This window comes from Siniperca chuatsi, linkage group LG17 (genome assembly GCF_020085105.1).
Source record: "Siniperca chuatsi isolate FFG_IHB_CAS linkage group LG17, ASM2008510v1, whole genome shotgun sequence".
In the NCBI taxonomy this organism is placed as follows: domain Eukaryota; kingdom Metazoa; phylum Chordata; class Actinopteri; order Centrarchiformes; family Sinipercidae; genus Siniperca; species Siniperca chuatsi.
This window is the reverse complement of record NC_058058.1, coordinates 25523304-25540674: the sequence shown is the minus strand read 5'-3', so window position 1 is coordinate 25540674 and position 17371 is coordinate 25523304. Positions and strand designations below refer to the sequence as shown.

Sequence of the window (17371 nt, the reverse complement as noted above, 5' to 3'; positions counted from 1 at the left end):
GCCTTGTTATCGCATCTCGCCCATTTCCGACTTGTTCCAGTAGCTCATTTATCGTCTCGATGCCCTGGTTCCCCAACACCTGACGCAGACCTTGTTTGGCCGGGCGACGTCTGAGCCGGCATGTCATGTATTTCATCGTCACTCATCATCATCATGAGGTAGGCAGCAGCGTGAAGGGTCTTGCCTAAGGACCCACACTGGATGATGGGTCATTGCTCATTGCGCCCCGAACCCTTGTTCCCCCGTGAGTGTCCCGTGGCCTACCAAATTGAGCTATCCAGCCGTTCCACACTGGATGATGGTCATTGCTCAATGCGTCCCGAGGGGGATTCGAACCCGGGTCCCCCGTGTGAAAGTCCTGTGACTTACCAATTGAGCTATCCAGCCGGTTTTCCACAGCCTCATCGAGTTCGCAATGAAGTCCCTTAGAGTCCTGTTGATGTACATCTCTAAGCATTCAGTGATCCATGAAAATTCCTACAATGGAACAAAAAAACTAACATATTGTCCATAGTATGTACACTCTTTGCTTATAAAATTCCTATTTTCCCCTTTCATTTTTCCCTGTCCTTGTAGTAGGAATGTCACGCAGGGAAACAGGGAACACAAGGGAGTAGGACCCAGACGCAGATAAGAGGCAGAGCTGGTGAAGTTCAATGATTTAATGGCAAAAGAAATGTTACAGCGGTCTTACAGGTATGATGAGGCAGGCAAAGTTTAAACCGGGAAAGCAGTCCAGCATGGGCAAACCAATCTAAAGGCAGGTCCAAAAGTCCAATCCATGGGGAAGGTCCAGAAAAACAAAGAACAAAAACACCAGAACAAGGCTGGGCTGCTTGACATGGATACAAAGTACAACTGCAAATGACAACTGACTGACACTGAGCAATGGAAAAACTCGGACTAAATACACTTAGGTAGGGGAGACAACGAGACACAGGTGCAATTAATCAGGGCGGTGCAAACTATTTTAACTGGAGCGAAAAGCAAACAAAGACAGGAAGTAAAACAACAAGACACACGAGGAGAGAAAAACAGGAATAAACCCCAAACCTATGACAATCCCTATCTGTGCCACTGCAACACTTACTCTCCTTGTGGGATCGAGAAAGCATACAGCATTTTAGAAGGAAAAACTATGGTGTATTACTACGATTTTTGTAGCTCTGGTCATCTTTTGTATCAATTATGATAACATTGTACTCAACAGCGACATCACTAACAATAGGTCCAATGTGGCATGAAACAAGCAGTCATATGATCAGACAGGTTGTATACAAACCAACAGTCAGATTATCTGAATCACTTAATTTTGAGGTGAAACTGAAAGTATAAGTGCATCCAAAATTGCTGTAATAATCTCTCAATGCACATGTACAACTGTCAGTTGACACAACTACAGTAAGTTTGGTAGTTTAAAGTTGAAGCAGGAAGACCTTTTACCTGGGGATTTGTTTACAATCTGTGTGATCATTTTCTTTTCCCTTTAAGTCGTAAAATCTTAAAATAGAGATTTACCTGACACCAACTATGGAGCACTAAAAAGACCTTATGCACCTTTTAGTTGTTGTTAGTCAGTTGTTGATTTGTGTTGCTTCCCAGGGTGACCAGGGTTTCCCCGGAGAGCCTGGACCTCAGGGACAGAGGGGTGTTGGTGAGCCAGGACCAAAGGTAAGTCAGCAAACCCCCCTTGCATAAAGCATGTTCAATAGAATGAACTGTGGGACTTAGACATTTTGAGTTCATGTGTGGTTTTCCAGGGGGAACTAGGGCCTGATGGGGCTGCTGGGATACCCGGCATTCCTGGTGAGGATGGAGCTGTTGGGCCTAAGGTGAGTCAGTGACTGGAGGTCACCCAATTACTAAACTTTTAAATGCTTTCTATATTTTGGAATGGGTAGTCTTAACAACGTGTTTCACAAGGAAGTGCTCCAACTCCTTTGTTTTGTCTTTTAAATTCCTGTCTACACCGGAAAGTGGGAATGTGTTGTGTAGATTGACTTCTGCTGCTTTTGAGCATCTTGCGCCTAAATTTAAGCAAATATCTGACTAGTTTTATATTATAACGTACAGCATGAAGAAATTACACAGCTGGAAGAAAATGAGAGACTTTCTTCAGCAATCTGACAAACATCGACATTGCATGCATAGCAGCACTAATTAGACAGTTTATTACAGTTTTCCTGAACAGCTGTGGAATTAGCTGGTCATGTTACTGTTATAATAGTTATGGTGACTGGTCAGAGAGTTTTATTATATGTACAATATGATAATATATAAAAATATATATGATACAGAGGTTGCCAGAGGGTGGCCGAACGTGTGTCAATACAATATTTCAGTGCACAGTTGAGACTCACTATTGTATAACATGATGGTTGTTTAAAATTCTATTTATATAAATATATATATTTATTACATAGTTGTGTGAAAACTTCACTGGTTTAGTGACCACAATAATTTAATAACCTGCATCATCATACTGATAAGTTGGCATCAGAGCTCTTGCAAATTTTCACCATATAAACATTGAGCTAATGTACTGCTGCAACATACAGTAAGCTAGTTGAGCAAGTTGTAAACCAGTCAACCCTATAGGTGACTTTGCTCCAAATATGGTATTCTTAATCTGATGTCTGTGGTGGATGTGATGGGATCAGGTCACATGACCTCCTCAAAAATGTGGATGTGTATTCTCAACTCTGATAAATGTAAAGTAGGTTGTGTGAACTGAACAGGACCCGGACTTCTGACGTGTATTTACTATGGCTAGATAAAGCAACTAGAAGTTAAGAGACAAAAAAAATGGGCAGGCCACATAAGGTGACCTCATTATGCACTAGGAGGAGAGAACATAAAATGATCCCTCTTTGCATTATGTCCCACCTCAGAGTCTTGTTTCAACAGGAATTACATCACATTAAGGAAGTAAAGAGGTAAATTCAAGGTCTTTAAAGATTAACTACAGCAAGGCTGAAAATCCTGCTTGAGTTACAGTCTAGATGTTGCTTCCTGCTCTACCTGCAGTCCAAACTTAAAATTAAAAATTAAAAATTAGGGCTTCAGATTCCTTCAGCACTTTAGTCAGTAATATGTGTATATAAATAAGCTTACATCACCATATCAGCTGACAGTTTTATCTGTTCATCATTTTATTTACCTGAAGTGGACGTCTATGTTCCGAACACTCAAAAGCATCACACTTTTGATTCTCTAGAAAATGTTGGTTTGTTTAATGCTGCGACACAGTTTGATCTGCTGTTTAATTTAGGGAGAGATGGGGTTGCCAGGACTGCGAGGCCTAGAGGGAGAACCAGGCAAAAGCATCCCTGGAGAAAAGGTAATGTTTAATCAGCTACGGTGCAGCTGCTTCCCAAGTATTATATTTCCAATAACTTGGAGGATATCCTCTTTGCTGTTTGTTCAACATGAAGCAATGTTCCTTGTTTAAAAAGCCCTTGCACAAGGGTTTCTGAACATGCAAAGTGTAGAGGCATGTATGTAAATAATTACTTAGAATTCAAAGTGGTTAAAGTACATATTTACATACCGACCATACTGCCAATGGCTTCACTGACTAAGGCATATACACGCAAAGTTGACTTGTTGTATTTAGTTGTATTTACCTTTCAGAGCAAACATGTCAATGAGCTTTTTGTATTTAACAGGGAGACAGAGGTGACCGTGGGCCAAGGGGCCTATCAGGGTCTCCAGGCCCAGTTGGACCTGCTGGAGCTAAGGTATGTTAAGTACAGGTTACCCCAAGTACTGTCAGGTTCACATGTCTGCTTAGAATAGGTGGGAAATCCAGCACTGGTGGCTAAGGTCAGGTTCAGATAGCTGTCATAGTAACTCAGAGGTTTAAGATCAGGTCGTGTTTAATAATTGAATGGTCATTTTATATAGGGTCTTGGTTCAAAGAGTAAATTAAGGGTAGTCCCACATGACAGCTGGAAACTTCCACAGTTAAGTTGAAGTACATAGAGGATGCACCAGCTGTACCTCCAGTCTGTGCACATGAATAATATTGTAGTGGTATTATAAAAACAGCTGCTTGCTGCTGCTGGAAACGAGGTTGATGAGAGCGGTGAAAGTGAACCAAAAAGTCAAGTCTGGCTGTAAAACCAAAAGAATGAGCTGAAAGACATTAAGACGCTCTGTCGAGCTGTGTAATTCTCTGTGGGTTTGTCATTACGAGCTACCCCTTTCACATTACACAAACGTCTTTGATCGATTGTTAATATAGAAATATCGATCGGTGCAGCTTTAAAGCAGTGCAATAGAGCTTTATAGCCTATTTTAGCTCATTGTTGTGGTTTGACCACCCACAAACTCCCCTCTTATTAACCTAATTTTTGGTGAAGCTCTGCCTGCACAGCAGCAAACAGCAGACAGACAAAGTTAGCAACTAGCTGGTGAACATAGTGGAGCATTTAGCAGCTATAGAAACAGATATTTTTCTCAGGAGTGGGTGGAGACCAAACCAGAGCTAAAATGAGAGGGAATATTGGACTTACACGCATCAGGTGGACACAAACATGACTCCAAATGAATGATAATTTTGTTCTGTGTTTGCTGTATGTGTATATAATTGTAATTGTATGCTGACACACTAATAACTTCATCAGGTGATAATACATCAAATGTTGAGTTTTCAGCTTGTTCTGCTGCCTTCAAGGGCTAAAAAAATGATCAATTCAGCTTTAAAGAGAATCAGCTTTGGGGTGCACTTCTTTGACTGACAGATGTCCCAGGTTAGTAGAGTTTGTGGGCCCAGTAGCTGTCTTTCTGCAGTCTGTGGTTGGAACACAGAACTTTGGATTTGATTGCTTTATTGGTTAGTGGTCACCACTTGGGCTGCTTCTTTCCAATATACTTATGATTAGAGCAACAGACTACAATCCACAAACTCTTGAAAGTGAGTGGGTCATGAAATGCTGTACCTGTTTTGTTGATTGTATTTTTCATCCAGCAGGATTTTAAATATATTTCACTCACGACTCAAATTCACATTTGACTCATTCGCTAATTCTGATACCAAAAAGTATGTAAAAAAAGTTGTAGTCTGCAAAACCTAATTAAGATTACTCAGATGATGTTTACTTGAGTTATTTTGTCAGACTTGACAAAGTTCCTCCAGAGCCAAAGAAGACATTATACAACTTCACAGGCTGACTAGTAAATTAATTTTAGCATTTAACATTTGTGGCGTCCTCTTTAACATGCTAAACAAAATTTGTTGACAATTTATGAAAAAGAGTTTACTTTATGGGATTTTAGTCATTTTGCTAAGAACGGGGATGGAATCCCCCCTCATATCGCCTACTGGACTAAAACATACAAAACCACTAATATTTTCCTTTAAAACATTAATAACCAACAAGTTGCATCAGGCTAATTGATACTGAATTGTAAAGACAAGACTGACATGTTCTCTTCTGATAAAGGCTTATGGGTAGTTGGTCTTAGCAAACATTTAGTCTATTTACACATCTACCAGAAATGAAGCAACTTTAGCATTCATTTGGAGTTGTGTTTGTCTGTTTCTGATGAATGTAAGTCCAATATTCACTCACCTTTTAGTTCTGTTTTAGTCACGTCCAATTCTTGAGAAAAATATCTGGCTTGTTAGCTGCTAAAGGGTCCACTATGTCTGCTGTTTGGTGCTAGGCAGATAGTGTACAGTGGATTTATCAGAGCTTTTTGATGAAAAAAGCTCCCTGAAGATTGATGAGGACGGTAAGACAAACCAAAGCAGTAAAGTTGTGGGCTGTGAAACCAAAACAATGAGCTAAAAGAGGGTGAAATGCTTTGCAGAGCTCAGGGAAACTGCAGGGGTGATAATTCTCTGTGTCTTCATCACCATGAGTCATCACATAGTCATTTGATCCGTTGTTAATATAAAAAAATACTGACCATAGCAGATTTAAGCCTTTCCAATTAATATCTGCAGTGCAAGACCTTCTAAAATAGTGGTTTAGTTATCATGTAATTCTTTATCAAATACTTGCATTTACATGGCCAAAGTTATCTCAGGGCACTTGTGATATAGAGCAGGTGTAGACCGTGCTCTATAATATTTGATATATAATAATGAACACTGGCAAAGATCACCTGTATGCAGCTTTAATGCAAAATATTGCTTAAGAACCTGTACTGCTGGAAGCCTCCTTATTGAAGGAAAGACATGACAAATGTTTGCTCTGCTTGCATGATCTTGACACAATTTATCTGCTGGCAGCTGTCAGATATCTTATTGACTCTTTTATTCAGGGAGAGCCTGGCAGCCCAGGAATGGCGGGCCTACCTGGACCTGCTGGCCGTGGTTTACTAGGATCAAAGGTGATGACAACCAGTAAATCAATAAGGCACACGTACACACACCCAGTGATGATGATAGGTTTTCGAAGTAGTGAGTCCCCGGGACCCACAGGCGGCCATTGAGTGGGTCTGCAGGTAAGTTATGGCTGGTAGAAAGAGGAGGTGCTGGTTTATCTAAGCCGGCAGTAAGTTTACAAGAATTTGGTGGATCAGATTGCGGACAGAGCAGATTAAATTAAAATATCACTTTCTACATGTTGACATGTTTATGCTTGTGGAACAGGTGAATTGAAGTATTGGCTTTTTACTCGCAAAGGTTTTATTGCACTTACTTACAGTAATGAGCGTAGTTGTAAACTGGAGTAATCTCGCCCGCCTCAGCGCTGACACTGAGAGCAGGTGAGAGGCTGCAGCCTGATAATAAATTACACAACGTTTGACAGCGAGGTTTCTTTAATTTATTTATATGATTTCAACATGTATTTGTTGTTCACAATTAGTATTGTCAGGGGAAAAAAATAGGGTGTGTCCCCTGGACACGTCGATAGGTAGAGCGCATGCTCCGTCTTGTCGTCTTACTTTTTCCAACTTTTCTATTTGCATGTCTCTTATTTCTTACTAGATATAATTGTCTCGTTGCGGACTTATTTCTATTCTATTAGAACTTCTATTCCTGTGTGCACTGAAGTGATAGTGAGCAGCTGTAACAAAAGAGTTTCCCCTCGAGGATCAACAAAGTATTTCTGATTCTGATTTCTGATTAAGAGTTTACTGCGTCCTTTCAGATTTGAATGCGTCAGAGAAGCAGGGCGCGTACCTAGCAACATCACTGCACACCCATACTCAAACAGACACCCTGACTGAAAAGCTTAAAGTCGTAATGTACGAGTCAGAACCCACAAATGCAGAACACAAGGAGTGAGGAGATAAGTTAGTATTTATTCACACAGATGTTAGTGCAAAAGATAGTCTTTTCTCGAGGGGGCAATCAGAGCTGTCCACTACAGCTCTTGGGAAAGTGGTGAACTCACTCCTGGACGGAACTGCACGGAACCAAGAACGGAGGTTGGCGATGTGAGGCCGGCAACGGCTCTGTAGAATGGCGTAAGTTGGCTCCGAGTGGCACGGGGTTTTCACCGGAGGAGCTGGGAGACCGCTGGTTAGCTGACTGAGCAGGAACAGGACGGGCGAACAGGTTGGCAGAGATCCATGAGGTGACATGGCTGTGATGACCGGCGAGAGGGATGTCTGTGGCAGAAGCAAACCAGAGTTTACAAAAAACACACGATTACTAGACAAAGCTACAACAGTACTTAGCTGTGTGGCTCGAGGGGCCATTACATAAGCTCGTACAGGTATACAGAGACAATCTGTCACTGGAGATGAGGAAGATCCCGGTCTTTATGCTGTGGAGACTGATGATGATTGATGACAGGTGCGCCGGTGATCAGCAGCAGGGGGAAGCCCGGGGAGCTGGAGCACACACACACACACACACACACACACACATAGACATACACTACAGATAAACGGAGGACACACACAGGGAGAGGGAAAACTGCACAGAATACTGCAGGGATCACACAGCATGGTGACTAACCACGATACTTACATGGGAGAATTCTACCAAAGGCCAGTAATAATACCATTTTACTCATTAACCTCACTGCTGTGATCGAGTGATGGGTCACCTTGCTAGCATTAATCCAATAAGGCAAGAAACAGGAGCAGCCAGACAATCAGACAGGTTGCAAAAATAAATAAAATAAATAAAAACCCAGTTTAACCAAATTTATTTAGAAGAGAAAGTGAACACAAATGTTAAAATGATTACCCAGTTTGTCCATTGTAAATGTCCATAAGATACTACAGACTTGCTTCCTGTTTAACCTTTGCTTTCATCATCATGTGTAAGAGCCAGATGAATGTAAAGTAGTGTTCCTGTCCAGATGCTGTTGAGCAATCAGCAATTAAGTTGGTGAGAAAAAGGTAATCATCCTGATATGAATGATGGCCACAACTACTACTAATAATCTTAAAACTAATAATAATCCTTTCCATGTACACAGTTAAATATGCATGGTGCACCTGAACTATCATTTACATTTTTCATTATTGAAAATGTGGACTATGTAGCCTCAACCACAAACTGATGGCTGAGGCAAGGTCATCTAGGTCATCTCTGTGCAAAACTGTTGCAGCAAAGAAACCTAAAGCTTTTTTTCTGCTTAATCTCACCTCATTTTCTTGTTTACCTGTTATACTCTGCAAGGAGCAGTGTGTGGTCACTGCCATTCATATGTTTGTGTGTGACCAACTTAAAGGTGCCCTGTGGAATGTTCTTGTAAACAACAAAACAAAAACAAACTAACAAAAAATTATGTTTGCATTTACTGTTACTCACCAAAACACATTGTATGTATCGTTGTTGTCTGACAAATGTGTTTAATGCATTTCCTTCCTTATAAAACACTTGCAAAGCCGATTTCCCCCCTGTATTGTTTACCTTAATGTTTGCTAGCTAGCAGTTTTCTTCTTCCCTGCCTTTTATTGGCGCATTGCTGTGGTTCATGGCACATTACCGCCACCTGTAGGTCAATGGAATGGTGTGAAACCATTGGCAGGGCTGTGCATTGAATATGTCATAATTATATTTCTGTAAAAACCCAACTGGCAGCAGTGGATGGCCGCCCACTCCTGAGAGTACGGTCTAGACCTGCTCTATAGGAAAAGTGCAATGAGATAACTTCTGTTATGAACTGGCGCTATACAAATAAAATTGAATTGAATTGAATTGATATTTTTGTTGTCAGCACAATGCAAATTCCACCTAGAGTTTTAAAATAATAATAATGTAATGGTAGTGGTAATATTAATATTAATGAAGTAATAATGATAGGAATGATATTGATAGGAATAATAATGATAATAATAGTAATAAGACTAATAATAACAATTGTAGTAGCAGTGTTATATATCATACAGATATATAACACTTATATTACTTATGTTATATATCTGTATGATATATAACACAAAACACAATTTGGAAGTGGTGTATAAATAAATAAACTGTATTGCTTATATTATGAGCCAGTCAATATCCATTAATATGAATAAGCGTGAGCTTGTTGTTTACTTGTCCAAATAACAGGGAGATCCTGGGCCTGTAGGACCAGCTGGACCTGTTGGAGAACCTGGAGTAGGAATCATTGGACCGAAGGTAACATGAACAAATAATATAATCACCATGTCAATATATCTCTGTGCACTGTGGAACCTGCTTCAAGTATGAAGTGCATTGTGTAGCAGTGTTATACAAGCTGATGTCACATATTTTTTGATATCCTTCTCCGTGCTCAGTTTTCAAGACATAAAGTAATTATGACATCGGACATACTGTGTGTTGATGCACCTTAGACTTAAAACAGCTGTAATTAAAAAGGTAGGAAAGATTTTCCTTGATGAAAATGACTTTTCCCAATACCTTAATAATTCAATGTGTGGATTTTTTACGTCAAAGTAATATCACATTACAGTATGTTTGCAATATACCCACCTGCAGGTCAATATATTTTTATGTTAATATGTATTTACAACAGAATTTTCTTACTGTGTTTGCCCCTCTCAGTATTTTCACTGTTCTCCTGTTCCTCCTTCAGGGTAACAAAGGAAATCCTGGACCTGTGGGGCCACCAGGAATGAAGGGAGATGGCTTCCCAGGACCGCAGGTGAGAGGAAACAATCATAAAAATGTGGGGTATAATTGAATTATTCTCATATTCGATGCATAAGAAAGAAGGGTTGGTAAATGGACATCTTTTACTTCATCATTAGGGGCTGCCTGGCTTACCAGGAGTGCAAGGAGAGATCGGGCCTGAAGGGAAAGGACTGCCTGGACCTAAGGTGAGGCACAAGTGTTACTTCATGAAGTCATGAAGTTAGGGAAAGCCCTCAGAGGGACATTCGCTGAGGCACATGAGAACTGTAGTGCCATTCAACATACCAGAGTGAGAAAACATAATTTTGAAATATTTCTACTCAATAGCCATAGCATGCTATAAGCCTGAAGCTGATTCACAGAAGTTTTAATTGCTGCTTCCACACCAACAAAGCATAAATTATATGACCTCCTCATGAATGTGGATATGTGTGTGAAATTTATAGCAGGCCATGTGAACCGATTGGAACAGAGACTGTTTACTTATATCGTTGGTGATACGGACTGGCCATTAAGAGACAAAAGAGGAAATGGAACAAACAAAAAAAAATGAGTGGGCTTCGTAAGATGGACAAGTAGTGGAAGTATTTTTACTTTGTTTTGTCTGTTTTACGTGTCAGGGTGACAGGGGCTTACCGGGGTTGCTGGGGCCATCAGGTCCTCCTGGAATTGGACTTTATGGACCGAAGGTAAGTGTGTATACATTATGAAGGAAGTTAATCAATTTCTATTGTTCTTTTATACCATTTCCTCTGCATTCCGTAACGATATTAGCCTAATAACTTGACAATTGCTGTAATGCATTGTATTCCCAGGGCTCTACAGGACAGCCTGGTCCACCAGGCCTGCTAGGGCCTCCAGGAGAGGGCATCCAGGGACCAAAGGTAGGCAATAAAAAACACTTGACAGAGCTGGTATGGTGTCAGTCAAGACAATGGGATTACATTATTTTATCATGTTGTTCACCAAGAATGGGTTTGGTACTTGTTTTTTAGGATTCAGCACCCAGCTATGGTGGAGCTGGGTTGATCCATTATCTTGTCCTGCAAGGATAACCACTGTCCCCTCTTGAGTCATTAGCCTGTGCTGTTACATCAAACCAATCAGTCCGTGGTGTTTCCCTCCATGGATTGGACTTTAAGATAAGTCTAGATGCTGATGATACCCTTATCATGTTTACCGGTTCCTCCATCTTCATTCTTAGGGAGAGCCTGGGTTTCAGGGCCCAATGGGCCCTCGGGGGGCACCAGGGGATGGCCTGCCAGGGGAGAAGGTACAAACAATACAGCTACTGCATGTGCCAATGGTTGCATGACCTATGATATATTGCCTCTGATTACCAGTGCTCCAAATTTGCTGTAATAAAGAATGCTTTCACCCACACACACCCACACACACAGGGTGATAGAGGCATTCCTGGAGACCGGGGAAAGAAAGGAGACAAAGGAGACTATGGAGAACCTGGCTCTACTGGACTGATGGTAAACACTTAAAATGCTTCATGGTTTATATAACAATCTCCTAAACTGTTCCTCAAAAGGTCTGTGATGATCACAGTTGTCTGTGAATGATTCGTTTTTCATTTGTTTTGGGACACAGTTTCCTTTTCTTCTTTTAGGCACTGATGTCTTCCTCTTTTCATGTAAAATGGAACCTATAAAGAGAGGTTCTGATAGCATTTTTGGTGTTCATTTCCATGTTGTGAAAAATTTATTATATACAGGCTCCAATTCATTTTCTCCAAAGTCATTTTCAGCCCGATACAATCATCAATTTAACATCATTAGGATCGACTGGTCCTATTCTTAAAGTTCCTATTTGTAGGATTTAAACATTTCTGACTTTCAGAATCAGAATCAGAAATACTTTATTGATCCCTGAGGGGAAACTCATTCGTTACAGCTGCTCACTATCACATCAATGCACACTTGAGAATAGAAGGAATAGAAGTAAGCAAGTAAATCAAAATATAATACACTATAATACAGGTAAGATAAATACAAAGTGGATATAAGTATAAAAGCTAAAATAAGTGTAAGTACCAACTGGATTTACAGGTTGATAAGTATTTACGGTATAATACAATGTAATAATATAAGTAATAAGTAATAGAGCAATAATGAGTACTGTCAAGTTAAGTGTAGCTTATTAAGATGATTATGAGATGATGGATATTGCACAGCAGTAATAGAAGTATGAATAAATATCAATAAATAGGGAATATTAAACTTAAAACAGAGTATATTGCACAGCAGTATTAACACAGAATATTGCACAATTGTTTCAAGTATTGCAGTGATGTTAATGATCCAATGTCCAGTTTAATGTCTTAGGGTCATATAGACTGACACTTAAAGGGAGGAGTTAAAGAGTTTGATGGCCACAGGCAGGAATGACTTCCTGTGGTGCTCTGTGGTGCATTTTTGGGGGGATGAGTCTTTTGCTGAAGATACTCCTAGTGGTAGTATCAAAAAAGACACTTTGGCAGAAAGCTGTGCATGCCATTAAAACTGACAAACAGGAGATACAATCACAATTACTTTTATGATTGTGTTGTATTCATGTTCAAGTTAAAGTTTTTTATTGTCATATGCACAACAATTACAGTGAAGCAGTCACTGGCAATGAAATTCTTAGTTCTCAGGCTCTCTCCAACAATACTCATGCAGTATGTATAAAAACAAACTTGCGCAGAATTTAAGACATACGACATAAAATAATGCAGAAGTTAAAATATAGGAACAAAATCTAATATATGTATAATAAATAAAATATGATAGTGGTAGGCAAGTGTACAGTAATGATAAATGAATAAACTGTAATATAAACAGGTTGTGCAGTAATGTAGTATGTATATGCGTAATGAGAACTGGTTATGGACAGGTAGAACAGGATGTAGACAGGAAGTGCACATAATATACTGTATATACTGTGATGGTTAAACTGGGACTGTCTACAGAGAGGAGGCTGTCCCAGTTTAACCATCACCATCTCATCGTCGCCGGGGATCAGGCCAATGACAGTTGTGTCGTCAGCAAACTTGATGATGGTGTTGGAGCTGTGGGTGGCCATAAATGTCGGAGTGAACAGGGAGTACAGGAGAGGGCTGAGCACGCAGCTCTGAAGGGCACTGGTGTTACAAGTCAGGGTGGAGGATGTCGTGGTGCCTATACGCACAGCCTGTGGTCTCCCCCGTCAGGAAGTTCAAGATCCAGTCACATAGGGCGGTGTTGAGTCCCAGGTCTCTGAGCTTGATGACGAGCTTGGAGGGCACAATGGTACTGAATACTGAACTATAGTCAACGAACAGCTTTCTCACATATGTGCTCCTCTGGTCCAGGTGGGAGAGGGCAGTGTGGAGGGCTAGGGTGATGGCGTCGTAAGTTGATCTGTTTGGCCTGTAAGCAAATTAAAGTGGGTTCCGTGAGTCAGGGAGGGAGGAGGTGATGAAGGTTTTGACTAACCCCTTGAAGCACTTCATGATGGCCTAGGTGAGTGCTACTGGGTGGTAGTTGTTCAGGCAGAGGGCTTTGGCCTTTTTGGGGACAGGGACAATGGTCACCTTTTTGAAACATGTGGGGACTGCTACAGACTGGAGCAGTGAGAAATTGAAAATGTTTGTGAAGACCTCCGCCAGTTAACCTGCACACACGTAGTCGTGTGCTTTCTCGTTTCTCTCCTCTCTCCTTCTGTCGCTGTCAGCAGGTATTTCTGCCTCCAGAGCTGCAGAGACTGGATCTGTGGTTGTGGGCCACCTGCTTGGACTGTTGTTATTGGCTCTGTTATTGGCTCTGTTACTAATACTGACATTCCAAGCTGTCATTCCTATTATTACTAATTTATTAATTTATTAATATTAACACTACAATTACAATTTTACTATTTAAAAAAAATTCTAGGTGGTATTTGCATTGTGCCTCCCTCATAGAAGATGTTCAGTTCATCTGGGAGAGATGCAGACATTATCTCAGCACTGCTGGTTTTTCTTTTGTAGTCTGTTATAGTTCTTAGTCCAGACCAGAGTTGGAGCCCTGGTAGTGGAACTCCACTTGTTTCTTGTTTCTTAGTCTTTCTTGTTTCTTATCAGGGCTCCACATTGTTTCGTAGTCCTTCCAATAGCTGTCTGCAGAGCGTACCTGGATTTCCTGTTTCCAAATTGCCTGAGTTGTAAGCGTCAGTCCATGCTTTAAGTTTGGCACGGACTTCCCCGTTAACCCAGGGCTTCTGATTTGGGAATGTCCATATAGCAGTCCTTAGTACAACGTCATTGATGCATTCAGCCAATGACCATGTCCGTGTATGTGTTAATGTTGTTGTCCCGGAACACATACTACTCCGTAGTGCTAAAGCTGTGCGTAGGTTCGAGTATAATTGGTCAGACCAGTGCTGAAGGTTCCATCATTGGTCTGTCTTGTTTGAGTTTCTGCGACTAAGAATCCCATATTTGGTGACACTCCAACTTCGGTGGCTTGGCTAAATGTACAGAAGTACATGAAGTGTCTGAAAAGCAAATAAACACTGATGCCAAAATCTACACACACTCACTGCCTGTAAGCTTGCAAGTTGGCTGTAAAAAGTTTTTTCTTTTGTTCTTCACAGAGTCATTTCCCCTCCACTTAATGTCACATTAAGGAAAAACAAGCTGCATTCATGCACAATCGCAGGTTTATTTATTGTATAATTCATTAATTTGTTTGTTTAAAATTAATGATGGTGGAGCAATATGTAAGATATATGGTTTAATATTTTAAACCGCTAACTAACTAAACTAACTGTCTCCAAGGAATAATCCTCCTCTTTGCTGAAAGTAAGTGAAAGAAGCTTCTATTCTTTTCGTCATCTCGTTCTGCCCTCTTCTTGTGCAGTGGTTTAATGGCACCTGAATGGAGAATTGGCGCCACCACTATTTATCTTAATGAACCAATTTCTAATATCCACATAACTGTTGTGGATGGAAACAACTTGGTTGACTTTCAGAGAGATTCCTAGGAGCGATTCTGAGACACTTGATAAATACAGGCCTCGAAGGGCACTATTAGCTCTGCTGGCTAATAGAATGCTAACACAGGCCCCACTCGGTAGAAACTAGCAGGCTAAAACTTTCTGATTAGTTTTCACATAAGGTCACCATGTACTTGTCCTATGGAGAGACACTATGTTATCATTATTCTTCCTAATCTGAGGTTAATTTTACAGGGGAGACCAGGAGAAAAGGGGGAACCAGGACTGACGGTGCGTAAAGTTACTGGCACAAATGACACTGAGTTTTATATGTTAACATTAAAATTTAAGACCTTTTTTGTCTTCTTTTCTTTCTGTACACAGAGAGAAGAGGTCATCAGGATTATAAGGGAAACCTGTGGTAAATTACACGTTTTATCAGCAATTTGCAGAAGTATAAACTTTTCAGTCATTAGTAATCTTTTTTATGTTGCTAATGTGTCTAATAATTGTTGCCCAGGCTGTGGTCTCAAGTGCAAAGAGAGCCCTCTGGAGCTGGTGTTTGTGATAGACAGCTCTGAGAGTGTGGGACCAGAAAACTTTGAGTTGGTGAAGGACTTTGTGAACGCTCTTATTGACCGGGTGTCCGTGAGCCGAGAAGCCAAACGGATCGGCGTGGTGCTCTACAGCCATGTGGACATGGTGGTAGTCAGTCTGCAGCAGCAGTCCAGCCAGGACGACGTCAAGGCCGCCGTCAGGAAGATGCCTTACCTGGGTGAGGGCACCTTCACGGGCAGCGCCATCCATCGTGCCAACCAGCTGTTCCAGGCCTCTCGGCCTGGTGTGAAGAAAATGGCTGTGGTTTTAACAGACGGACAGGCTGACCCCCGTGACATCATGCAGTTTGAAGAAACAGCAACAGAGGCTCACGCAAAGGGGACCGAGATGTTTGTTATAGGAGTCATGAATAAGACTGACCCTCTCTATGAAGAGTTCCAGGCTGAGATGAATGTAATTGCCTCTGATCCTGATGAAGAGCATGTCTACCTCATAGATGACTTCAGGTCACTTCCCAGTAAGCAAACAATGTTGTCTCACACCTCAGATAAACAAAAACCACACTGTTCACTGTTGACACATTTATCAAAGAATTTGATGGTTTTCTATAACAAGCTGTTAACCCTTCAAACCTAATTGAGGTGGTTTGCACTCAAACTTCCACAACTTCTCAGATTTAACACTCACACATCACACATCTGGAATCTGTGCAATTTAGTTTTTCTAATGCTTTCAGTATCTCTTTAATCTGATCTGTTAGAAATCTGAGACAAAAAGATGCTCCTTATAACTTCAGATCTTGCCTCATAATCATATATTTCAAATTTATAAATTATTTTCAGTATCAACAGTAATCCAATGATAGTTGTTTGTGTATCCATGGTTACTATACCAAAGAGGAACCGCTAGCAGCAGCAGATTCACAGCTAAAAATGTAAAGAAACACAAGCTAAACAAAACAGGGCTACTGTTAAGAAAACAGCTGGCTCACTGGGAAAGTATGATGGAAACTGTAGTACCAAAAACTCAGAACATGTTTATTCCAGATAGAAAAAAAGCGTGGAGTGACAAACTCCATGAATATGATCTTTTTAGTTTTTATTCCTTTTAAGATCTTATTTACATGTTGTACCTTTGGTTAAATTCAATCTGAAGGGGTGTGCATAATGTGCTGGCATAATACTGTCATAACTGTTATGAACAGTGACATGACCAGGGATTGTTTATGTCTGTTGTCCTTCAGTGGCATTCAGTTGATAGGGTGACTTGAGAATCAAATTTGATACACGAGTAGATATAGTCCACTCTCACGGTAGTTTAACTCAATAGTTTGACATTAGTCAAGGGGGGCGTAACTTGCATTAAATATGCCATGTGAACAAGTGCCACTGGCAGCCTTTAAAAACAGGTCAAACAGTACTGTAAAATAATTATTACTACTTTGGTTTATTATTAATCTAGCCACTTATTATAGTTCATTTCATGTGATGAGTACAACCTGTAATGACAACTTTTCTAATTATGTTACCTCTTTGTTCTTTTTCATACAGCTCTGGAAAACAAAATACTGAGTCGGATTTGTGAGCAGGATGACACAATGGCACTTCTACCAAACTTTTTTACACCTGTGGAAATCCACCCAGAGGCTCCAGAAGACAGACACTCCAAAGAGTTCCCAGATGAGGAAAACATACAAGTAATTCTGCTTTGGAAAAATGATAGATAGACTTACTTGAAAATACTATTAACTTCAGTTCATGTGATGAATATAACAAAACCCCATTAACCTCAGTTTGAAGAAACAGTTGACCTCACATTTTAAATGCTCAG

At 40.5% G+C, this 17371-nt stretch overlaps 1 protein-coding gene and 1 long non-coding RNA gene across 2 annotated transcripts in view; one reads left to right on the top strand and one right to left on the bottom strand.

The window, feature by feature from the left end:
- col28a1a (collagen, type XXVIII, alpha 1a) overlaps window positions 1-17371 on the top strand; it is a 47282-nt gene that overhangs the window by 21073 nt on the left and 8838 nt on the right. Inside the window, exons 19-34 of the mRNA XM_044171713.1 lie at window positions 1603-1671; window positions 1761-1832; window positions 3272-3340; window positions 3669-3740; window positions 6274-6342; window positions 9476-9544; window positions 9984-10052; window positions 10159-10227; window positions 10663-10731; window positions 10858-10926; window positions 11247-11315; window positions 11443-11523; window positions 15239-15274; window positions 15368-15404; window positions 15504-16058; window positions 17092-17237. Coding sequence (XP_044027648.1) covers window positions 1603-1671; window positions 1761-1832; window positions 3272-3340; window positions 3669-3740; window positions 6274-6342; window positions 9476-9544; window positions 9984-10052; window positions 10159-10227; window positions 10663-10731; window positions 10858-10926; window positions 11247-11315; window positions 11443-11523; window positions 15239-15274; window positions 15368-15404; window positions 15504-16058; window positions 17092-17237 — 1620 coding nt within the window. The remainder of the gene's footprint in view (window positions 1-1602; window positions 1672-1760; window positions 1833-3271; window positions 3341-3668; window positions 3741-6273; window positions 6343-9475; window positions 9545-9983; window positions 10053-10158; window positions 10228-10662; window positions 10732-10857; window positions 10927-11246; window positions 11316-11442; window positions 11524-15238; window positions 15275-15367; window positions 15405-15503; window positions 16059-17091; window positions 17238-17371) is intronic.
- Window positions 7241-9047, bottom strand: LOC122864377. Its single transcript, XR_006375201.1, has 3 exons — window positions 8726-9047; window positions 7675-7794; window positions 7241-7569 (listed from the first exon to the last, which is right to left on the bottom strand). It is a non-coding gene; the product is annotated as an uncharacterized LOC122864377 (long non-coding RNA).